The sequence below is a fragment of the Hyperolius riggenbachi genome, chromosome 4 (assembly GCF_040937935.1).
Source record: "Hyperolius riggenbachi isolate aHypRig1 chromosome 4, aHypRig1.pri, whole genome shotgun sequence".
Lineage (NCBI taxonomy): Eukaryota > Metazoa > Chordata > Amphibia > Anura > Hyperoliidae > Hyperolius > Hyperolius riggenbachi.
Genome location: NC_090649.1, coordinates 156,082,038 through 156,107,713, shown reverse-complemented (window position 1 = coordinate 156,107,713; position 25,676 = coordinate 156,082,038). Strand labels below are relative to the sequence as shown.

The 25,676-nt window shown below is 46.1% G+C and overlaps 1 protein-coding gene across 3 annotated transcripts in view; it reads left to right on the top strand.

Annotated features, from left to right (window-relative positions):
- IGSF10 (immunoglobulin superfamily member 10) overlaps positions 1-25,676 on the top strand; it is a 163,123-nt gene that overhangs the window by 97,412 nt on the left and 40,035 nt on the right. For all 3 annotated transcript variants that reach the window (XM_068280840.1, XM_068280839.1, XM_068280838.1), the window contains one exon: positions 20,834-21,224. In XM_068280840.1, the coding sequence (XP_068136941.1) occupies positions 20,834-21,224 (391 nt within the window). The remainder of the gene's footprint in view (positions 1-20,833; positions 21,225-25,676) is intronic.

Sequence of the window (25,676 nt, the reverse complement as noted above, 5' to 3'; positions counted from 1 at the left end):
TGAGTGCGGCCAAGTCCTCCTCAGTAAACTCTGTGGAGGTACTATTTTCAGGGGCTGATCGTGATCCGCCACGGAAGGACGCAAATAACAATCTCCGACAAAACAACTGTAAATCGACAATAAACTCAAATTTATCAAGATTCTGTACAGGACAAAATCCCAAACCCTTACTCAGCAATGAATCAACTGCTGGGGGTATATGACATCCAGTAAGGTTGATTACCTGTAGACCATCCGTGGCGGGTTCACCGGCCGCCTCCGAGTTCGCCCCGTCGCAACTCAGAAGCACCTGTGGTCTAAAAAACCACCACAGACTGAGGGTGAACAGGAGGCATTGCCTCCTGTATTGTTGGTTAATGCACATCCTGCCCCTGATATACTACCCGTGTCAGAATCTTCAGTGTCCGTTCTCTCTCTATTATTGGGCTTTTTCTTAATTTTTTTCTCAATTTTTTTCTCTGTTTTATTGGAATTTAACGATCTCAATGGATATCGGGGTTTCTTCTGCCCGCCTTGCTCCGAATTTTCACCCGCTGAAGGTGGCTGTGAGTCTTCACTCCCCCCCACTGAATCTGACTCTCCACTGGTGGGTCCTTGTCTAGGTATAGGTTTTGGTGGTCTGCCTCTGGGGCGGGGTTGTTTAGGTTTATTTTCCCAACGATATGCTGTGCCAATTTTATAGGCCAATTTATCACTAGTAATTTTGCGATCTTTCACAAAAATCAAATCACGGTTGTATTTCTTGATGTGAATGGTCAAAGACTCATTTCTTTTCTTATAAAGAGGATCACCTGAAAACTCACTTAATTCGGCTGTGATCTTTTTGATCTCAATCTCCACTTCTGCCAATTCCGTCTCGTCTAACTCGCCGAGGAGGGAAAGGCAGACTTGGGCGCAGCTGTCAAAGTTCGCCTCCCATCGTTTCTTAAAATCAGGAGTTATATTCTTCCGATGGGGAAAGATCTGAACCCTAAGCCACGCTGGTGCCAAATGATCCTCCCTGTAAGTCTTATTATACTTGATATTCCACCATAACCTGGATTTCCGTTCGTATAGTCGCTCTAATTTCCTGAATCCCGAATTGATGGCCTGCTGTGCTCCCCTACTCACCACCGTGAGCGCACAATCACTCTCTACCTCTGACACGATGCTCTCCCACAATTAATCTACAAGTATGTTTTTGAAATATGACAAGAAACCTGAGTGTCCAGAACTAATTACCAGAAACACAAGAAAACATACAAGGTCCCTGCATATAGTGTCCAGACTTAGATGAACCTGGGGCTCGGGTAATGGAAAGCCATTTTCCATGCTCAAAAACAGAAAGAGAATATATTTTTAGAGACTTTACAGGTGGCATTGGCCCATATTTTCCAGTCCCATAGTCTTTGATGGAAGCACCAAAAGCTTCATTGAAGCTGTAAATAAAGGAACAGATAAAAAATATAGAAAACTAGAGAGAGAACAGTCAGTAGTGGCTAATAAGTATAATAGGTTTTGAACACATGACAATGTTATATTGTAGTACTAAAGAACTGGACAGATTGGTAAAGTTATCATACAGCAGAAATAAAGCAATTGCAAAGGAAAGAAACAAGTACATATAAACCGAGGATGGGCACAAGGTGAAAAGAGAAGCATGTAAACAAACACAGATGGGATAAGAACGGTACAGAGAAAACTACAACTATCCAGATATGAAAGGCAAGAAACAAGTACATATAAACCCAGGATAGGCACAAGGTGAAAAGAGAAGCATGTAAACAAACACAGATGGTATAAGAACGGTACAGAGAAAACTACAACTATCCAGATATGAAAGGCAAGAAACAAGTACATATAAACCCAGGATAGGCACAAGGTGAAAAGAGAAGCATGTAAACAAACACAGATGGGATAAGAACGGTACAGAGAAAACCACAACTATCCAGATATAAAAGGAAAGAAACAACAAAAAAAGTTGTATTATGTCTGACTGGTCACTATGGCTTACTGTATTTTGCTCATCCTGCGTAACACAGAATGTAATAAATATGTGTAGTCTGATACCAGTTAAGGCAAGCCAGGAGCGTGAGGGAAAACAAGCAGGAAACAAAGGACAAGAAAAGGGAAATGAATATGGAAATATGGCTGCAGGTCGGATAGTTGGCTGTAATAAATGCAGCATGCTGTTTGGTTTAGACAGTCATTAGGTTGTAATGAGCCAAATCCCAATGTTACTGTTATTGTTCCACACTGGATGACCTAAAAGTCTCTAAATTGCAACCACTTGTCCTATAATGTTCAGTTAACTGTTCAGGCAATCATAAAGATTACATTAAACAGCATATAAACCATGCAATATATTCATTCCAAGTTATGTTAAATCATTTTGTGTAATTGTCTCCGGCAATAAAAGTATAAATGACCCTTTAATGGAGATTGTCCGGGTTATGAGATTCATGTGAGTATGCTAACATGCTGAGGTAGGTTTTTCAGCCCCCTCCCCTTAGTGTTTATAATGATTTGCCACTCATCTCTGTTGAAGCCTGTAGTGTGGACGCCAAGTGACTTTTGCTCAGCAAAGTATACAGTCCAGCATAGGAGTATGGTTTTCTGGGTACTCCCTGGCTGTCCAAGAGAATGACTTGCGATAGGTCATGAACTCTATGTACTTATACATCATGGCATCTACAAGCGGTGGGTTATATGATGGCAAAAAGTGGAAAATCTTCTAGATGAACAACCGAACTTTACATTAGAGCGGTCAGGTGGGGTAAACACCGTTCACTGATTTAAAGGACAACTGTAAGGAGAGGGATATGGAGGCTGTCATATTTATTTACTTTTAAGCAATACCAGTTGCCTGGCTGTCCTGCTGATCCTTTGCCTCTAATACTTTTAGTAGAGATGGCCCAAACGGTTCGCCGGAGAACTTGTTTGCGCGAATGTAGCTGGTTCGAGTTCGCGATGAACCTCGAACACTTAGCGAGTTTGACCCGCCCCCTATACTACATCATTGGGCTAAACTTTGACCCTCTACATCACAGTCAGCAGACACATGGCAGCCAATCAGGCTGAACTCCCTCCTGGAGCCCCCCCCCCCCCTTATAAAAGGCAGCAGCATCGGCCATGTTCTCACTCTGTGTGCTGCTGTATTAGTGAGAGAAGGGAGAGACATTGGAGAGATAGGGAAAGCGATAGTTAGGAGGTCTGTTAGCTTGCACCTTGCTGATATTTGTTGATGAAAAGCACCCCAAAACAGCTCTTTTGAGAGCGAATGTTCTTCTGTGTTTTTTTTTTGTGTGTGTGCCCCGACACTTCCATATACAGCCCTGTCTGTCGCCAGAGGCGTAGCTAGGATTTTGAACGCCCGGGGACAAAGACAGTTTTTGCGCCCCCCCCCCCCCTACGCCCCGGAGAAAATGGGTGTGGTAATATACTAGAATGTGGCCATGGTCATGGAGGCCACTATGTGTGCAGACAGGGAGCCCACCCCGTAGGTAACCAGAGAGGCCACCTTTAGGTAGCAAGAGAGCCCCCCTGTGACATGACTATGTACTCTGCAATGTGCTGCAGAAGATGTCAGTGCTATATAAATACATGATAATAATATGGTAGGACATTAGACTATGACTACAGTAGGATTAGATTGTGAGCTCCTCTGAGGGCACACAGTGACATGACTATGTACTCTGTAAAGTGCTGCAGAAGACGTCAGTGCTATATAAATACATAGTAATAATATGGTAGGACATTAGACTAGGACTATGGTAGGATTAGATTGTGAGCTCCTCTGAGGACAGTCAGTGACATGACTATGTACTCTGTAAGGTGCTGCAGAAGATGTCAGTGCTATATAAATACATACTAATAATATGGTAGGACATTAGACTATGACTATGGTAGGATTAGATTGTGAGCTCCTCTGAGGACAGTCAGTGACATGACTATGTACTCTGTAAGGTGCTGCAGAAGATGTCAGTGCTATATAAATACATACTAATAATATGGTAGGACATTAGACTATGACTATGGTAGGATTAGATTGTGAGCTCCTCTGAGGACAGTCAGTGACATGACTATGTACTTTGTAATGTGCTGCAGATGTCAGTACTATAATAATAATAATATGGTAGGACATTATGTAGGACTGTGAACTTAGAGGAGCTCACAATCTAATCCCTACCATAGTCATAGTGAGGTCAGGCCAGCCAAGGGTCATACACGTAGGACACAAGATGAAAGCAGATGAAAAAGTGCTTAAGTACTAGCAGAGGTTAGTCTAAGCGGCAATCCAAGAATAATAAAAAACACAAAGGGGTCAAACCAGGCAGCAATCACAGACGGGTCAGTTCCAAGCAGAAATTCAGTCCAGGCAGCGATCAAAGAGAAGTCAAATAACAGGCAAGGTCGGTAACCAGATAATCCAATAAGAGTAATCACACCCACTTAGCAGAAGCTAATGCTTTCACGGGCAGTTTAAAATGGCAAAGGAGCAACCCTAAATACCTCCCCTGCACCAATCAGCAGCCTAGCTGCGACTGGCCAATCAGCTCCTGAGCACTTCCTACTAGCGCGGCGTCTCATAGCATAGTGGGGGCACACGGCTGCCCTACTTCTGCGACTCCCAGTCTGTGCTCGCACATGCATCACCACGTGGGGGCGTGAGCCGCCTGAGACCCGGAAGTGCGTCGAGCGCACGGACCAGGTAATATTACACTGACTGAGCCAGCCAGGAACTAGAGAACTACTGCACATGTATGGACCTGGTCTCATGCCTCCTTGGTTGTGTTCACGTGGCCAGAAGCCCTGTCATAAGCCTTAACTAACTATGCAGGGGCAAAACACTCATCGCCACAGAAGCACGATCAAGGAGGCGAGCAGCCAGGGCCAGATATAGGCAGAAGTCTGATTACCGGCAGCGGAAGATCATAGTGACAGTGAGGGAGCCAATGGACTAATCTGGAGGAAGCCCCAGGTAAGTATAAATGAGCACACGCGTGTCTCATCTCAGGCTTCTTTGAACTAGTGCCTGCTAAGGGCCCATTTCCACAGCGAAATACTCAGCGTTTGCCCACATGCGAGCTGGACTGGGAAACGCTGCCTATTCAGACACCTGCATGCTGTCCGAACTGCTTGCTGGTGCGATTCTGGTAAGCATGCTGCAGTTTTCTGTTGCATGCATCTGAATCTCTATAGCCATGCATGGCCGGGCTGCAGGGATTCTGGTGTGTACTCACATCAGTGCAAGCTCCGGTGTGTGTCTCGCCAGACGCATGCCAGCATAATGGAAACCAGCCCTAAAGGTACCCATACATCTAGCCAGATTTTGGTGGCCAGTCGATCAACAGACAGATCTCTCTCTGATCGCAGAGAGATCTGTTGGCCGGATCGGAGAGAGATCTGTTGGCCGCCATAAACCACAGACTAATTCCCGATCAGTTTGAGCTTTAAATCTTTTGGCAACCAGCCTTGTGTCGCCACCTTGGCCGCTGTCTTCCTCTGATGTACATGTCCCCCTCCCCCCATGTCCCGTAGAGTTATACTTTACCTGTCTTGTGTCCGCTGCTAAGTCTGTGCTCCTCTTCCGGACTCGGCTGCCAGTGTTATAGCATGACCTCACACACGCGTCCTGCATACAATACGCTGGCAACCACGTGGGGCGCAAATCCGGAAGAGGAGTGCAGACTTAGTATCGGACACAAGACAGGAAAAGTATAAATGCACGGGGCATTGGGGGGGGGGGGTGTTACATGTACATTAGGGGAGTACATTAGGAGGTTTCCATCGCCATTACCGACAAAAAGAGGGGGAAGCGACTCCTAGCAGGTAACATTGAAACAAAAAAAAACAAACAAACAAAAAAAAAACCTTGGAGAAAAATATATCATTGGTTTTAAAGGCCAAGTGTCCAGGACCTAAATGGAAAAAGACATCCTAGTAAAAAAGCACAGGTGTATCAGATTCCGACTGTGTTGCTGCAATGTTTCATTGGTTTTAAAGGCCAAGTGTCCAAGACCTAAATGGAAAAAGACATCCTAGTAGAAAAAGCACAGGTGTATCAGATTCCGGCTGTGTTGCTAAAGAAACACAACCGGAATCTGATACACCTGTGCTTTTTCTACTAGGATGTCTTTTTCCATTTAGGTCCTGGACACTTGGCCTTTAAAACCAATGAAACATTGCAGCAACACAGTCGGAATCTGATACACCTGTGCTTTTTTTTACTAGGATGTCTTTTTCCATTTAGGTCCTGGACACTTGGCCTTTAACCACTTCACCACTGAGGGGTTTTACCCCCTGACCACCAGAGCAATTTTCACCTTTCAGCGCTCCTTCCATTCATTCGTCTATAACTTTATTATTACTTATCCCAATGAAATGAACTATATCTTGTTTTTTTCGCCACCAATTAGGCTTTCTTTAGGTGGGACATTATGCCAAGAATTATTTTATTCTAAATGTGTTTTAATGGGGAAATAGGAAAAAATGTGGGAAAAAATTATTATTTTTCAGTTTTCGGCCATTATAGTTTTTAAATAAAGCATGCTACTGTAATTAAAACCCATGAAATGTATTAACCCATTTGTCCCGGTTATAAAACCATTTAAATTATGTCCCTATCACAATGTTTGGCGACAATATTTTATTTGGAAATAAAGGTGCATTTTTTTCAGTTTTGCATCCATCCCTAATTACAAGCCCGCAGTTTATAAAGTAACAGTGTTATACCCTCTTGACATAAATATTTAAAAAGTTCAGTCCCTAAGGTAACTATTTATGTTTTTTTTTTTAATTGTATTTTTTTTTTTTTTTTAATTACAAAAAAAAATAAAAAATTGGGGAGTGTGGGAGGTAATGAGTTAATTTATTGTGTAAATGTAATGTTTGTATATGTAAAATGCTTTTAGGGTGTAGTTTACTATTTGGCCACAAGATGGCCACAGAGTGTTTGTTTACATGCGACCTGTAAGCGTCCGGAAGGACGCTTACAGGAAGCAGTAGGAGGCTGGGAGACTCACAATGATATAGCTGTTTCTGAAAGAAGCAGCAGATCATTGCAGGGGCTAGATCAACGAACGGGAATGGATTTTCCTGTTCATTGATCTCCGGGCGAGCGGGCGGCGGCGTGCACGAGCGGCGGGTGCACGCGCACGAGCGGCGGGAGCGCGGACAGCGGCGGTAGCGCGGAAGGTACGGATTTCTCCGTCCCTGGTTTTTTAGGGGGGAAAAAAGGGACGGAGAAATTCGTACCGCCGGGGGTAAAGTGGTTAAAACCAATGATATATTTTTCTCCAAGGTTTTTTTTTTGATTTTTTTTTGTTTCAATGTTACCTGCTAGGAGTCGCTTCCCCCTCTTTTTGCATTAAGATATTTTGATGGATTGCGCACTATCAATATTTTCTTTAGGGGATCCCCTACATCTTTCCATCTGGCCTAGACATGGTGGCACACCTGTGTGTTCTGGTCAATTTTAAATAGATTTACATATACATGTGTTTGTATTTTGGTCATTAATAAAATTTGTACTTTTATATATAATTTATTTCCTCCTGTTTCCTTAGTCTTACATGTAAAATTATCTCCTAGGAGAAAATTCAGGTTAAAAGGGAATTGCATATGGGCCACTATCTTTGATGGTGTTTAGTTGTACAGTATATGTAAGGAAGTATGGTGAATGTGGCTTCCTGTATGTGGTGACACCTTCAGAACAGTAGTAAGCAGTAAGCCTGTACCAAGAAAAAAGATTAAACCTCTTTATGCCCTGCACATGGTTATGTGCTACATTTGCTCTGTCAGCATGATATATAATGTAGGAAGTGGACATTGTACACGCTTTTGTGGCACTGGTCTGGAAATATTACTAATATATAACAAAATTACCTTTAAAAACATTTGTCAAATACAAACCTCCCAGGTAACCCTAGCAAATCACTAAATATCTGATGGATCCAGCTGCATGACACAACCCCCGCCCCACTTGACCACCTCAGCTGTCTGCCTTGCCACAGAATCAGTAACATTAGCTGCCTGACGGCACAGGAAAAATCTCTACACTTATAATACCCTCTGGGTAGGAACATACTAGGCAGAATCACATATGCGTTTTCCACTATGTGCTATGGAAAATGCATATGCAATTCTGCCTAGTGTGTTCCTGCCTACCCTCTTTCTTAAAGCCCATTTCCAGGCATAGCACTAAATGTATCACGTAATACCCTTGGCTATTACCAGAGAGAGCTTCTGCACAGAGTTATCTCAGAAGTTGAGATCAGAGATGCCATTGCCTCCTTCTCAAGCAAAAAAACCTAAGGTCTTATCAGGTCCCCATTTAAAGTCTTACAAAAGTTTTTTTCCCGGATTTGCATTAAGTATACAATGCCCCTTTGACAGTTGAGTTACCAAAACTTGGCTAAGACACATCTATGCGTAACTCATACAGACCCATACCTGTTTTAACTGTTTATATTAAAAGCCTTGCAAAGATATTGGTCACTTGTTTAAATAAAGTTATCCTGTCAGTTGTACATAAGGACCAAACTGGATTTATGCTGGCAAAAAAACAGCAATGACTATCTGTTGAGTTTTTAAGAATATCCAGAGCTAGCACACAAAGAAAGGGAACACAATCCAATGTTATTAGACACTGCCAAGTATTTGATGCAGTACTGTGGTCCTACCTGTCCTGAATGCTGCATAAACCTGATTTGACTTTGGTGTTAAATTTATCTCTTGGGTTTGGCTCCTGTGTAGAAAAACTGCAGGCCAGTCTAAGTCTGTACCATTAGCTGTATCTCCACTTCATTCAAACTGAGAAGGGGTGACAGGATAGAGTGTCCTTTGTTCCCACTATTGTAGGCTATTTCAGCTGGGCCTCTAGTGGTCCATATTAAGCTTGACAGTAAAATTGTCACTATCTACACTCCCAATACAGAAGAAAAATTAGCTACATGCACAGAGGACATGATCCTATTTTTAGCCAACTCGTCTCCATTAGTGGTGCTCAAATATCCCTTTTCAAAATTCGAGTTAGGTCGAATTCGAATAGTAAATTATTCGAGGTCAGTCGAATATTCGAGTCGAATAATTTTTACTATTCGATTCGACCTCGGAATTCGAGCTCACTATTCGAGTCGGTATTCGAGCTCATTATTCGAGCTGACTATTCGAAATGGCCTTAAATAGCTTCCAACACTTGTTTTGAGGGTGAATGATGCAAGAAACCTCTTTTTTTCCAAGTAACAACAGCAAGTGATTATGTGGGGATGTTCCTTTAAAAAAAAAAAGTTGAAAAGAGAAGTTGTGTCCAGAAATTTGTTCAGTACTGTATATACTTCTTCTTCTTCTTCTTCTTTATCTTCTATATCTTCTTCTTCTTCTTCTTCTATATCTTCTTCTTCTATATCTTCTTCTTCTATATCTTCTTCTATATCTTCTTCTTCTTTTATATTGTCTTCTTCTTCTTCTTCATCTTCTTCATCTTCTTCATCATCATCTTCTTCATCTTCTTTTTCTTCATCTTCTTCATCTTCTTCATCTTCTTCTTCATCTTCTTCATCTTCTTCTTCTTCATCTTCTTCATCTTCTTCTTCTTCATCTTCTTCATCTTCTTCATCTTCTTCTTCATCTTCTTCATCTTCTTCATCTTCTTCTTCTTCTTCTTCTTCTTCATCTTCATCTTCTTCTTCATCTTCTTCTTCTTCTTCTTCATCTTCTTCATCTTCTTCATCTTCATCTTCTTCATCTTCTTCATCTTCTTCTTCTTCTTCTTCATCTTCATCTTCTTCTTCTTCATCTTCTTCTTCTTCATCTTCTTCTTCTTCTTCTTCTTCATCTTCTTCATCTTCTTCATCTTCTTCATCTTCTTCTTCTTCATCTTCATCTTCTTCTCCTTCTTCTTCTTCTTCTTCTTCTTCTTCTTCTTCTTCTTCTTCTTCTTCTTCTTCTTCTTCTTCTTCTTCTTCTTCTTCATCTTCTTCTTCTTCTTCTTCTTCATCTTCTTCATCTTCTTCTATATCGTCTTCTTCTTCACTTATTTCTCTTTTCAAATTTTTTTTTTAAAGAAATGCAGCTATTTTTGAGCGTAACAAATAGCTGGTGGCGCACGCATGTTGGAAGCGCCATTGTATGTGCTTCCTGGCAGTGGAAACACACAGACAGCAGGAGGTAAATTCAGCAGCAGGAGGAGGAGGATGAGTGTGTGGCAGCAGGCAGTCAATGAGGCAGGCAGCGTGACATAATAGCCCTGGTACCTAGCGGTGATACCAGGGCTGTAAATAAACACAGCAGGCAGGAGGTCCCAGACAGCGGTCGTGCAGCCCACATTGTGTCCAATACACAACTGGGACAACACAGTTTTCAACCCGGGCACCTCAGAAAAATTAAACCTTTTTTTTTGGGGGGGGGGGGGGTTGTTTTGTTTTTACAACAAATTACACAGATATAGCTATTTTTTGACGTAATAGCTGGTGGCAGAGTGGCAGCAGAAGGTAAATCTGTGTACCCTGGCAGTGGGAAACACAGACAGCAGCAGCAGCAGGAGGAATGGAGGAGTAATTATGTGTGCAGCTATTGTTTGACGTAATAGCTGGTGGCAGAGTGGCAGCAGAAGGTAAATCTGTGTACCCTGGCAGTGGGAAACACAGACAGACAGCAGCAGCAGCAGGAGGAGGAATGGAGGAGTAATGTGAGCAGCTATTGTTTGACGTAATAGCTGGTGGCAGAGTGGCAGCAGAAGCTAATTCTGTGTACCCTGGCAGTGGGAAACACAGACAGACAGCAGCAGCAGCAGCAGGAGGAATGGAGGAGTAGTGTGAGTGTGGCAGCAGGTAGGCAGCGTGACATAATAGCCCTGGTACCTAGCGGTGATACCAGGCCGTAAATGAACACAACAGGAGGTCCCAGACAGCGGTCGTGCAGCCCACATCGTGTCCAATACACAACTGGGACAACACAGTTTTCAACCCGGGCACCTCAGAAAAATTAAACCTTTTTTTTTGTAATGGTTTTGTAGTTTTGGTTTTACAACCAATTACACAGATATAGCTATTTTTTGACGTAATAGCTGGTGGCAGAGTGGCAGCAGAAGGTAAATCTGTGTACCCTGGCGTTGGGAAACACAGACAGACAGACAGCAGCAGCAGCAGGAGGAATGGAGGAGTAATTATGTGTGCAGCTATTGTTTGACGTAATAGCTGGTGGCAGACTGGCAGCAGAAGGTAATTCTGTGTACCCTGGCAGTGGGAAACACAGACAGACAGCAGCAGCAGGAGGAATGGAGGAGTAGTGTGAGTGTGGCAGCAGGCAGGCAGCGTGACATAATAGCCCTGGTACCTAGCGGTGATACCAGGCCGTAAATGAACACAACAGGAGGTCCCAGACAGCGGTCGTGCAGCCCACATCGTGTCCAATACACAACTGGGACAACACAGTTTTCAACCCGGGCACCTCAGAAAAATTAAACCTTTTTTTTTGTAATGGTTTTGTAGTTTTGGTTTTACAACCAATTACACAGATATAGCTATTTTTTGACGTAATAGCTGGTGGCAGAGTGGCAGCAGAAGGTAAATCTGTGTACCCTGGCGTTGGGAAACACAGACAGACAGACAGCAGCAGCAGCAGGAGGAATGGAGGAGTAATTATGTGTGCAGCTATTGTTTGACGTAATAGCTGGTGGCAGACTGGCAGCAGAAGGTAATTCTGTGTACCCTGGCAGTGGGAAACACAGACAGACAGCAGCAGCAGGAGGAATGGAGGAGTAGTGTGAGTGTGGCAGCAGGCAGGCAGCGTGACATAATAGCCCTGGTACCTAGCGGTGATACCAGGCCGTAAATGAACACAACAGGAGGTCCCAGACAGCGGTCGTGCAGCCCACATCGTGTCCAATACACAACTGGGACAACACAGTTTTCAACCCGGGCACCTCAGAAAAATTAAACCTTTTTTTTGTAATGGTTTTGTAGTTTTGGTTTTACAACCAATTACACAGATATAGCTATTTTTTGACGTAATAGCTGGTGGCAGAGTGGCAGCAGAAGGTAAATCTGTGTACCCTGGCAGTGGGAAACACAGACAGACAGACAGCAGCAGCAGCAGGAGGAATGGAGGAGTAATTATGTGTGCAGCTATTGTTTGACGTAATAGCTGGTGGCAGACTGGCAGCAGAAGGTAATTCTGTGTACCCTGGCAGTGGGAAACACAGACAGACAGCAGCAGCAGGAGGAATGGAGGAGTAGTGTGAGTGTGGCAGCAGGCAGGCAGCGTGACATAATAGCCCTGGTACCTAGCGGTGATACCAGGCCGTAAATGAACACAACAGGAGGTCCCAGACAGCGGTCGTGCAGCCCACATCGTGTCCAATACACAACTGGGACAACACAGTTTTCAACCCGGGCACCTCAGAAAAATTAAACCTTTTTTTTTGTAATGGTTTTGTAGTTTTGGTTTTACAACCAATTACACAGATATAGCTATTTTTTGACGTAATAGCTGGTGGCAGAGTGGCAGCAGAAGGTAAATCTGTGTACCCTGGCGTTGGGAAACACAGACAGACAGACAGCAGCAGCAGCAGGAGGAATGGAGGAGTAATTATGTGTGCAGCTATTGTTTGACGTAATAGCTGGTGGCAGACTGGCAGCAGAAGGTAATTCTGTGTACCCTGGCAGTGGGAAACACAGACAGACAGCAGCAGCAGGAGGAATGGAGGAGTAGTGTGAGTGTGGCAGCAGGCAGGCAGCGTGACATAATAGCCCTGGTACCTAGCGGTGATACCAGGCCGTAAATGAACACAACAGGAGGTCCCAGACAGCGGTCGTGCAGCCCACATCGTGTCCAATACACAACTGGGACAACACAGTTTTCAACCCGGGCACCTCAGAAAAATTAAACCTTTTTTTTTGTAATGGTTTTGTAGTTTTGGTTTTACAACCAATTACACAGATATAGCTATTTTTTGACGTAATAGCTGGTGGCAGAGTGGCAGCAGAAGGTAAATCTGTGTACCCTGGCAGTGGGAAACACAGACAGACAGACAGCAGCAGCAGCAGGAGGAATGGAGGAGTAATTATGTGTGCAGCTATTGTTTGACGTAATAGCTGGTGGCAGACTGGCAGCAGAAGGTAATTCTGTGTACCCTGGCAGTGGGAAACACAGACAGACAGCAGCAGCAGGAGGAATGGAGGAGTAGTGTGAGTGTGGCAGCAGGCAGGCAGCGTGACATAATAGCCCTGGTACCTAGCGGTGATACCAGGCCGTAAATGAACACAACAGGAGGTCCCAGACAGCGGTCGTGCAGCCCACATCGTGTCCAATACACAACTGGGACAACACAGTTTTCAACCCGGGCACCTCAGAAAAATTAAACCTTTTTTTTTGTAATGGTTTTGTAGTTTTGGTTTTACAACCAATTACACAGATATAGCTATTTTTTGACGTAATAGCTGGTGGCAGAGTGGCAGCAGAAGGTAAATCTGTGTACCCTGGCGTTGGGAAACACAGACAGACAGACAGCAGCAGCAGCAGGAGGAATGGAGGAGTAATTATGTGTGCAGCTATTGTTTGACGTAATAGCTGGTGGCAGACTGGCAGCAGAAGGTAATTCTGTGTACCCTGGCAGTGGGAAACACAGACAGACAGCAGCAGCAGGAGGAATGGAGGAGTAGTGTGAGTGTGGCAGCAGGCAGGCAGCGTGACATAATAGCCCTGGTACCTAGCGGTGATACCAGGCCGTAAATGAACACAACAGGAGGTCCCAGACAGCGGTCGTGCAGCCCACATCGTGTCCAATACACAACTGGGACAACACAGTTTTCAACCCGGGCACCTCAGAAAAATTAAACCTTTTTTTTTGTAATGGTTTTGTAGTTTTGGTTTTACAACCAATTACACAGATATAGCTATTTTTTGACGTAATAGCTGGTGGCAGAGTGGCAGCAGAAGGTAAATCTGTGTACCCTGGCAGTGGGAAACACAGACAGACAGCAGAAGGGCAGTACACAGCAGCCCACTGTAGGTGTAAAATGTGTGGCTGCAGGCGACGTAATAGTCAAAGTGAACCAGGCTGGCTTAGTGAGCAGGAGCCAGGAGGTGGTAAAGGGTGGTAAGGCACATTAACGATGGTTCTTAGCCAGTTCATGTCCCCCTCTCGCCGACAACAGGGGCCAGGAACTCGCCTTCCACCCACGCCTGGTTCATCTTGAGAAACGTCAGTCTGTCCACAGACTTGTGAGACAGACGTGAGCGTTTCTCGGTGACCACACCACCAGCTGCACTGAAGCAGCGCTCGGACAGCACGCTGGAAGGGGGACAGGACAGCACTTCCAGGGCGTACTGCGCCAGCTCGCTCCAGATCTCCAGGCGCTTGACCCAATACTCCATGGGATCAACAGGGGCATCGCTGTCAAGCCCGCTGTAGGACCCCATGTAGTCAGCCACCATGCGGGTCAGGCGCTGGCTGTGACCGGTGGAGGATGCTGCTGCATGCACCTCCTCTCTAGTCACTGCTGCCGGAGCCTCTACAGTCCTGTAGAGCTCGTGGCTGAGAGACAGCAGGTCTGTGGGGCGCTTGCTGCTGGATGCAGGCACCTGCTGCTGCCTCTGTGCTGGCTGCTGGACAGTGGGGGTGGAAGGCTGGGGGAAGGCTTCCTCCAAGCGCTCAACAAGGGCCTGCTGCAAGCTCCTTATTTGTTGCGCTGGGTCTCCTCCTGCAGGCGGCAGGAACTGGCTCAACTTCCCCTTGAGGCGTGGGTCCAACATCATGCTGATCCAGATGTCCTCCCTCTGCTTCATCTGGATCACCCTGGGGTCTCTGCGCAGGCACGTCAGCATGTGCGCTGCCATTGGGAAGAGGCGGGCCACGTCTGCTGGCACATCGACGGAAGTGCTGCTGTCCTCATCCTCCTCCTCTGCCTCGTCAGCCTCATCCTCTCTCCACCCCCGCACCAACTCAGCTGCACTGTGCTGATCCCCCTCATCAGCAGCAAGGTCAGGGACCTCCACCAAGTCCTCCTCCTCCTCCCCCTCAGAGGTGGACTGTGCAGCTGCTTGCCGCTCCTGCTGGTCCAAGGCTGCCGCTCCCTGTTCCAGCAAAGCATCGAGGGCCCTGTTCAGCAGACAAACCAGGGGCACCCACTCGCAGACCATAGCATGGTCCCTGCTCACCATGTTAGTGGCCTGCAGAAAGGGAGCCAGCACTAAGCACACCTGCTGCATGTGCCTCCAGTCATCATCGGGGACGATGGACGGGATGTTGCTGGTCTTGTCCCTTCTCTGAGCGGCGGAAACAGTGGCCAGGGCAAGGTACTGTTTGACAGCGCGCTTCTGTTCAACCAGACGCTCCAACATCGCCAGGGTGGAGTTCCAGCGAGTCGGAACGTCCAGGATCAGCCGATGGCGTGGCAGATCCAGCTCCTTTTGCACGTCTTCCAGGCTCGCACAGGCTGCAGCCGAGCGCCGGAAGTGACGCACAACGTTCCTTGCCGTTTCCAGCAGTTCGCCCATCCCCTGGTAGGTGCGCAAGAACTTCTGCACCACCAGGTTCAGCACGTGGGCAAGACAGGGGATGTGGGTCAGGTTTCCCCTGTCTATTGCGGCAACCAGATTGGCCCCATTGTCGGCCACCACCTCTCCGACTCTGAGGCCTCTGGGGGTCAGCCAAATCCTCTCCTGCTCCTGGAGTTTGGCCAACACATGGGTTGCTGTCAGCTTGGTCTTCCCAAGGCTGACCAAGTGCAGCAGCGCTTGGCAGTGGCGGGCCTTCACGCTGCTGCTGAGGCGGGGGGTTTGGCCAGGTGTGCCGGAGGATGGCAGAGGATCGGAGGAACCTGCTGCAGTTCCCCTGACCCTGCGGGGTGGCACCACCCACTGTGTTGCTGCTGCTGCTGTGCCCGCTGCTGCTCTCCCATCCTCACCCCCTTCCACCAAGCTGACCCAGTGGACAGTGAAGGACAGGTAGCGGCCTGTCCCGAAGCGGCTGCTCCAGGAGTCCATGGTGACGTGGACCCTTTCACCAACCGCGTGCTCCAGCCCTCGCTCCACATTGGCCATCACAAAGCGGTGCAGTGCAGGAATGGCCTTGCGGGAGAAAAAGTGTCTGCTGGGGAGCTGCCAGTCTGGGGCTGCGCAAGCAAGCAGCGCACGAATGTCGCTCCCCTCCTGCACGAGCGTGTACGGCAGGAGTTGGGAGCACATGGCCCGTGCCAGCAAGCCGTTCAGCTGCCGCACGCGACGGCTGCTGGGAGGCAGAGCCCTAACCACCCCCTGGAAGGACTCGCTCAAAAGGCTCTGGCGTGGCCTTTTGCTGGCACGGGAATCAGCAGACACAGCGGAGGAGGCCACTGAGGACTGGCTGCCAGAACAGGCCTCAGTGTCGGCGGCAGGAGTTGCAGAGGGGGGAGGAGCAGTGCGTTTCCGCACTCCTGCTGGTGCTGCTGGAGGAGCAGGAGGGCGGGTGGCTGCTGTTGCTGCTGCTGCTGAAGGCTGTGCAGTGATGGGTGTGGTGCCACTGCCAGCACCAGATGCCTTCAGCCTCTGGAACTCCTGATGCTGGTGGAAATGTTTCGCAGCAAGGTGGTTGATGAGCGAGCTAGTGCAGAACTTTAAGGGGTCTGCACCTCTGCTCAACTTCCGCTGACAGTGGTTGCAAGTGGCGTACTTGCTGTACACTGTGGGCATGGTGAAAAAGCGCCAGATTGGTGACAGAAACATCCCCCTACGGCATGGAAGCGCTGCTGCCTGTCTCCCTGTGGTGGTTGGGGGGGGGGCTTGGGGGGCTTGGGTGCGGCTGGTGGTGGTACTGGCAGATGCTGTTGCTGCTGCTGCTGAGCCTGAGACACCAGCAGGCTGTGGGACCTGCCTACTGCTGCTGCCAATGCTTGCAATGATGCGCCTCCTTGCAAGGCCCACAAGAGCATCCTCCTCCTCCTCCTCCTCAGAGCTGCTGAGGACGACATCCCCTGGAGGTGGTGGCACCCAGTCTCTGTCTGTCACCGGGTCATCATCATCCTCCCCCCCCTGAAACATGTCCTGCTGGGATGAGGACCCCCCAAACTCCTCTCCTGATGCATGGATGGGCTGCTTGACTGTCGCCACAGTCTTGCTGTCCAATCCCTCATCCCCCAAAGTGCCCATCAGCATCTCCTCCTCAAAATCGCCAACAACAGCAGACAATTGACTCATGATGCCTGGGGTCAAAAGACTGCTGAATGACTGGTCGCCAACTGACGGTGAACTGGCCTCCTCCCCAGGCCCTGCTGGGCGGCTGCTGCGAACAGGGGTGGTGGTGAGGGTGGAGGCCTCGGATGCAGAGCTGATGGCGGGCTGCTCATCCTCCGTCATCAGTTGCACCACAGTGTCTGCATGCTTTTCCTCAATGGGACGTTTCCGACCCGGCTGGAGGAAAATCGGAGCAGGTGCTACACGCTGCTGCTGCTGTGTCTCTGCAGCGTGAGTTGCAGATGCTCCTGCTGGGCGGCGCCCAAGGCGTCCACGGCCAGTGGCTATGGGAGGAATGTTAGCCACTGACGCTGCTGCTGCTGCGGAACTGTGCATGGTGGCGCGCCCGCGCCCGCGGCTTGCCACAATGCTGCTCCCTCTCCTCCTGATTCCCTTGCTGCCCTTCCCCTTGCCCAAACCGCGCTGGCTGCCACTTCCAGACATCTTCGATGTTTTAGGCGTATAGACAAAAGTTTTTTAAAAGGGCGGGTGAAAAGTGGGGTACTTTAATGGAGTGGGTTGGTGGGTGAGGTGACTGAGTGAGTGTCCCTAGTACAGTAAGTAAGTAGTAACAGTCAGGAAGTACAACTAGCAGTTACAATAATCAGTAGTAATCACAAGTAAATTTAGTGTGTGTACACTACAGACAGTGAGTGCACGCACGCGCAAACACGCGCAGGAGCTAGCCTATGAACAGTGACTGAGTGAGTGTCCCTAGTACAGTAAGTAAGTAAGTAGTAACAGTCAGTAAGTACAACTAACTAATTACAATAAGCAATCAGTTATCAGAAGGAAATAGAGTGTGTGTAGTGTGTGTACACAGACAGTGAGTGCACACACGCAGGAGCTAGTAGCCTATGAACAGTGACTGAGTGTCCTAGACTCCTAGTACAGTAAGAGTAAGTAGTAACAGTAAGTACAACTAACTAATTACAATAAGCAATCAGTTATCAGAAGGAAATAGAGTGTGTGTAGTGTGTGTACACAGACAGTGAGTGCACACACGCAGGAGCTAGTAGCCTATGAACAGTGACTGAGTGTCCTAGACTCCTAGTACAGTAAGAGTAAGTAGTAACAGTAAGTACAACTAACTAATTACAATAAGCAATCAGTTATCAGAAGGAAATAGAGTGTGTGTAGTGTGTGTACACAGACAGTGAGTGCACACACGCAGGAGCTAGTAGCCTATGAACAGTGACTGAGTGTCCTAGACTCCTAGTACAGTAAGTAGTAACAGTAAGTACAACTAACTAATTACAATAATCAATCAGTTATCAGAAGGAAATAGAGTGTGTGTAGTGTGTACACAGACAGTGAGTGCACACACGCAGGAGCTAGTAGCCTATGAACAGTGACTGAGTGTCCTAGACTCCTAGTACAGTAAGTAGTAACAGTGAGTACAACTAACTAATTACAATATTCAATTACAATAATCAATCAGTTATCAGAAGGAAATAGAGTGTGTGTAGTGTGTACACAGAAAGTGAGTGCACACACGCAGGAGCAGCTAGTAGCCTATGAACAGTGACAGTGAGTGTCCTAGTACAGTTACAGTATATAACTACAATACTAATACAATCAGTAGTAAAGGACAGCAGAAATACTGGTATAGAATAGAGAGAAATAAACAGAGGACAGGAGGACAGCTGCCCACACAGGCAAGGCCCTGAGGCCTAAAGCTGTAAGCCTGCAGCAGCTGGCCTGTCTCTATGTAACACAAAAGCTACTAACTAAAATACAATGTCTAACTAACTAACAACAATATAGGTGTGTATAGGAGGTGTATGTGAGCAAAAACGCTAGGTAAATGACCACGATAAAGCTCTTGCTAAGCCAAAGCACAAAGGAGCAACTCTCTCTCTATGCAAGTCTCAGGCAAGGACGGAGAAACGTAACATGGCGGCCGCTATTTATAGGGTAGGGGCTGGCCAGGGTCCCCCTCTGTGATTGGCTGCCGTCAGAGGGCCTGGGAGCCCTCTGATTGGCTCTAAGGACATCAATCTGGGCTATGACGCTATTCGAGCTCGGTACCGAGCTCGAATAGCGCCGTTTGCTCGAATAGCTCGAATAGTGAATGGGCTATTCGAGTGTACGCGAATAGCCCATTCGAATAGCTACAGCTATTCGGAGCTCGAATACCGAGCTCGAATAGCTGGAAAAGAGCTCGAATATTCGAGCTACTCGAATATTCGAGCTCTGCTGAGCACCACTGGTCTCCATCTCTAAATAAAGCACTTGCTATAACGTTGGTCTAGCCATTAACTCATCCAAATCCTTAGTTGTACCTCTTTATGCACAGACAGCACTCCATTTACCCACTCCTACCCAGTTAGATAGACAGACCCTATTGTCTACCTCAGTATGAATCTTGAGAGACCCTTTTGTCAAAGCCAATATAGAGCCATTGTATTCCTGGGGAAGCTTCTGGACCTCTACATGGTTGAAAATTCCACTATTGGTGGCTGGATGATTCAGCCTAACTAAAATGGAAATACTTCCCTACACCCTGTTCGTTGTGCACTGTGAGCACAGGTATTTAACCAGCTTTGGAAGCACCCTGCCTGTGGTGGAAGCCAATGTAGCAGATTACTGGCTGGTGAATCACTCTGCAGCGTGTTGCTAAAGATTAATTCTGAATACTGAGATGTGGAACAATATTGCTCTCTGATAAGTAGCATTCACCACCTGGGATTTCAACTGGAACAATTAACTGCAACATTTCTGCCATTGGGAATGGCCTTACTTTGCACTTAAGACGAGTCCAATATTCAACCCTCTTAAACTTGATTTTTTATTGACTCAAGTATAAGTCTACCCAGCAAAGTTAATGGCTACACTTGGGGCTCAGGAGGGATTAATGACTGCACTGCATACAGTATTGCCGCCATTAACCCCTCCTGTCCCTTAAGTGCAGTCAATAACTCCTACAGGCCCCCAAGTGCTATAATTATTTATTTCCTTTCCTGAAGCCCAGTATTTACCCCCTGCCCCTTTCCTTGTTAATTGTTGTGGCCAGGATTTTCAGACCTGTGTTTTCTTGGCATTTCCTTTCCTCAAAGTATCACTTACCTCTGGGTAAATTGCTGCAAATGGGGATGTCACTATTAGTACACACATTGCTCAGTGTGCTTAGTGCTGCCCGTGATTTGTGTATAAGTTGACCCCCTATACTTTTATGAAGCGAAATCAAACCTAAATGTTTCGACTTATACTTGAGTATATACAGTATTAACAATTTTGTTAGCAAAGTATAAGTATAGTTCACTATTATGGGCAGCATGGTGGCATAGTGGGTAGCACTCTCACCTTGCAGTGCTGGGTCCCGGGTTTGAATCCCAGATTCTGTATGTTCTCCCTGTGTCTGTGTGGGTTTTCCTCTAGGCACTCCGGTTTCCTCCCACATGCAAAAAGCATATACATAAGTTAATTGGCTTCCCCCTAAATTGGCCCTCGGCATATGACTATGGTAGGGATTAGATTGTGAGCCCCTTTGAGGGACAGTAAAGTGACAAGACTGTATACACTGCGGAAGATGTCGGCGCTATATAAATACTAAATAATAATATTATGTAAGAAATGACATTGCTCTAAATACATAATATAAGAAGTGAAATTAATGACCTTTTCCCTTGATATGCAGGTATTGAAAATGAGCTACAATAAAGTGAAAACACTACACAGGAACACATTCCGTGGTCTGAAGAGTCTGGTCAGATTACACATGGATCATAACAAACTGGAATTCCTGGCTCCAGAGTCTTTCTACGGCCTCACAAATCTGAAGCTGGTTCACCTGGAGGGGAATGCACTGCGGCAGCTGCACACAGACAGCTTTGTGACACTACGCTACATACACATATTCAAAACCTCCTCCATAAAGCAAATCTATCTCTCCGACAATCAGCTATTTACACTGCCTAAGGAAATGTTCTTCTATCTGAATGATCTGGAAGGACTTTATCTCCACGGAAACCCATGGACCTGTGATTGTAATCTGCAGTGGCTTACTGAACTTGGGCTGCAGTCCCGAGGTATTTCTTTTTCCATTTTAGTTATATATCAGATGTGTGTTAAAAGGGGATGGGGCATTGCCAATAATATCAGCATGATGTGTTGGGTGCTGGATCCTTCTTGCGCTATCCTCAATCCTGAGTCTAACATCATTTGGAGAGATAATTTATTTATTTATTGTATTTATAAAGCGCCAACATATTACGCAGCGCTGAATAATGTTGATCTTAGCTCCTCAATATGCCAAATACCAATCTTTATGCCCACTGCATGCCTAGCACTCACTTTTACCCTACTGTATATGTAAGACGGACTTTCACCCCTTCTGTACATCTAATGTTAACCTCCGCCAACACTGTAAAGCCAAACACTGACCTTTACCCTGCGGTATGCCTAACACTGACCTTTACTCTGCTGTCAAGGATGGAACTAGGGTGCATGGGGTGCATCGGATCCCCCCCCACACACACACTCACACACACACACACACACACAAATGTTGTGGGGTCCCATGCTTAAAAAAACTGGCATCCCCCCCCACGTGGGGCCTGCTTCTGTAAACATCTGCTCCCTCCTGACCTTAGTGAGAGCAGAGTAGTGGACACATATTTAGGTCTGCTGCATATTAGCATCATGGACCAGATTTCCTCCTACGGTCCTGTATGCCTAACAGTAAGCTTTACCCAACTGTATGCCTAACAGTAAGCTTTACCCAACTGTATGCCTAACAGTAAGCTTTACCCTACTGTATGCCTAACACTAAGCTTTACTCTAACGTATGCCTAATATTAAGCTTTACCCTACTGTATGCCTAACGCTAAGCTTTACCCTAACGTATGCCTAATGCCAAGCTTTACCCTACTGTATGCCTAACAGTAAGCTTTACCCTCACTGTATGCCTAATATTAAGCTTTACCCTACTGTATGCCTAACAGTAAGCTTTACCCTACTGTATGCCTAATATTAAGCTTTACCCTACTGTATGCCTAACACTAAGCTTTACCCTACTGTATCCCTAACATTAACCACTTAAGGACCAGCGTTCTCTGGGCACGTAAGGCCCAGAGACCGCTGGTCCAATCCTGACAGAATCCCGTCAAAAAGCCGCACATACCCGCCGCAACCGCCATCACCGACGCTCGCCGAGACCCCCAGGACATAGACTCTGCCGTCTCTATGACGTTTCATTGGCTCCTGACCCTGTTTTTCAATGTAAGCCAATGGGAACGACTTGCATTGAAAGACAGGGCCAGGAGCCAATGAAATCGGCTCCTGACCCGCTCACATGACTCTGCCGTCATAGAGACAGGCAGAGCCTCGGAGATGCGGCGAGAATCGTCGGGTTTCAGCGGCGCGATCGGCGGGTAGCGACGGAAACGGCGGATGCGCGCTGCTGAAAATGATTGAAATCTACGCCCTGCCAGCCAGGAGCCCACCGATACAGGACGTAGATCTCAATCACTGCGGTCCTTAACTAGTTAAGCTTTACCCTAACGTATGCCTAACGCTAAGCTTTACCCTACTGTATGCCTAACACTATGCTTTACCCTACTGTATGCCTAACACTAAGCTGTACCCTACTGTATGCCTAACACTATGCTTTACCCTACTGTCTGCCTAACACTATGCTTTACCCTACTGTATGCCTAACATTAAGCTTTACCCTACTGTATGCCTAACACTATGCTTTACCCTACTGTATGCCTAACACTAAGCTTTACCCTACTGTATGCCTAACACTATGCTTTACCCTACTGTATGCCTAACACTATGCTTTACCCTACTGTATGCCTAACATTAAGCTTTACCCTACTGTATGCCTAACACTATGCTTTACCCTACTGTATGCCTAACACTAAGCTTTACCCTACTGTATGCCTAACAGTAAGCTTTACCCTCACTGTATGCCTAACACTAAGCTTTACCCTACTGTATGCCTAACACTGAGCTTTACCCTACTGTATCCCTAACATTAAGCTTTACCCTAACGTATGCCTAATATTAAGCTTTACCCTACTGTATGCCTAACGCTAAGCTTTACCCTACTGTATGCCTAAAGCTAAGCTTTACGCTTCTGTATGCCTAACAGTAAGCTTTACCCTCACTGTATGCCTAACACTAAGCTTTACCCTACTGTATCCCTAACATTAAGCTTTACCCTAACGTATGCCTAATATTAAGCTTTACCCTACTGTATGCCTAATGCTAAGCTTTACCCTACTGTATGCCTAACAGTAAGCTTTACCCTCACTGTATGCATAATACTAAGCTTTACCCTACTATATGCCTAAAACTAAGCTTTACCCCACTGTACGCCGAACACCAAGCTTTACCCTACTGTATGCCAAACACTAAGCTTTACCCTACTGTATGCCTAACACTAAGCTGTACCCTACTGTATGCCTAACATTAAGCTTTACCCTACTGTCTGCCTAACACTATGCTTTACCCTACTGTATGCCTAACATTAAGCTTTACCCTACTGTATGCCTAACACTATGCTTTACCCTACTGTATGCCTAACATTAAGCTTTACCCTACTGTATGCCTAACACTATGCTTTACCCTACTGTATGCCTAACACTAAGCTTTACCCTACTGTATGCCTAACAGTAAGCTTTACCCTCACTGTATGCCTAACACTAAGCTTTACCCTACTGTATGCCTAACACTGAGCTGTACCCTACTGTATGCCTAACACTAAGCTTTACCCTACTGTATGCCTAACACTATGCTTTACCCTACTGTATGCCTAACACTAAGCTTTACCCTACTGTATGCCTAAAACTATGCTTTACTCTACTGTATGCCTAACACTAAGCTTTACCTTACTGTATGCCTAACATTAAGCTTTACTCTACTGTATCCCTAACATTAAGCTTTACCCTAACGTATGCCTAATATTAAGCTTTACCCTACTGCATGCCTAACACTAAGCTTTACCCTACTGTATGCCTAACACTAAGCTTTACCCTACTGTATCCCTAACATTAAGCTTTACCTTAACGTATGCCTAATATTAAGCTTTACCCTACTGTATGCCTAACGCTAAGCTTTACCCTACTGTATGCCTAACGCAAAGCTTTACCCTATTGTATGCCTAACGCTAAGCTTTACCCTACTGTATGCCTAACATTAAGCTTTACCCTACTGTATGCCTAACACTATGCTTTACCCTACTGTATGCCTAACACTATGCTTTACCCTACTGTATGCCTAACACTAAGCTTTACCCTACTGCATGCCTAACACTGTGCTTTACCCTACTGCATGCCTAACACTAAGCTTTACCCCACTGTACGCCGAACACTAAGCTTTACCCTACTCTATGCCTAACATTAAGCTTTACCCTACTGTATGCCTAACACTAAGCTTTACCCTACTGCATGCCTAATACTAAGCTTTACCCTACTGTATGCCTAACACTAAGCTGTACCCTATTGTATGCCTAACACTAAGCTTTACCCTACTGTATGCCTAACACTATGCTTTACCCTACTGTATGCCTAACACTAAGCTGTACCCTACTGTATGCCTAACACTAAGCTTTACCCTACTGTATGCCTAATGCTAAGCTTTACCCTACTGTATGCCTAACGCTAAGCTTTACCCTACTGTATGCCTAACACTATGCTTTACCCTACTGTATGCCCTTCAGTAAGCTTTACCCTCACTGTATGCCTAACACTAAGCTTTACCCTACTGTATGCCTAACACTAAGCTTTACCCTACTGCATGCCTAACACTGTGCTTTACCCTACTGCACGCCTAACACTAAGCTTTACCCCACTGTACGCTGAACACTAAGCTTTACCCTACTGTATGCCTAACATTAAGCTTTACCCTACTGTATGCCTAACACTAAGCTTTACCATCCTGTATGCCTAACACTAAGCTTTGCCCTACTGTATGCCTAACACTAAGGTTTACCCTACTGTATGCCTAACACTATGCTTTACCCTACTGTACGCCGAACACTAAGCTTTACCCTACTGTATGTCTAACATTAAGCTTTACCCTACTGTATGCCTAACACTAAGCTTTACCCTACTGTATGCCTAACACTGAACTTTACCCTACTGTATGCCTAACACTAAGCTTTACCCTACTGCATGCCTAATACTAAGCTTTACCCTACTGTATGCCTAACACTAAGCTGTACCCTATTGTATGCCTAACACTAAGCTTTACCCTACTGTATGCCTAACACTATGCTTTACCCTACTGTATGCCTAACACTAAGCTGTACCCTACTGTATGCCTAACACTAAGCTTTACCCTACTGTATGCCTAATGCTAAGCTTTACCCTACTGTATGCCTAACGCTAAGCTTTACCCTACTGTATGCCTAACACTATGCTTTACCCTACTGTATGCCCTTCAGTAAGCTTTACCCTCACTGTATGCCTAACACTAAGCTTTACCCTACTGTATGCCTAACACTAAGCTTTACCCTACTGCATGCCTAACAC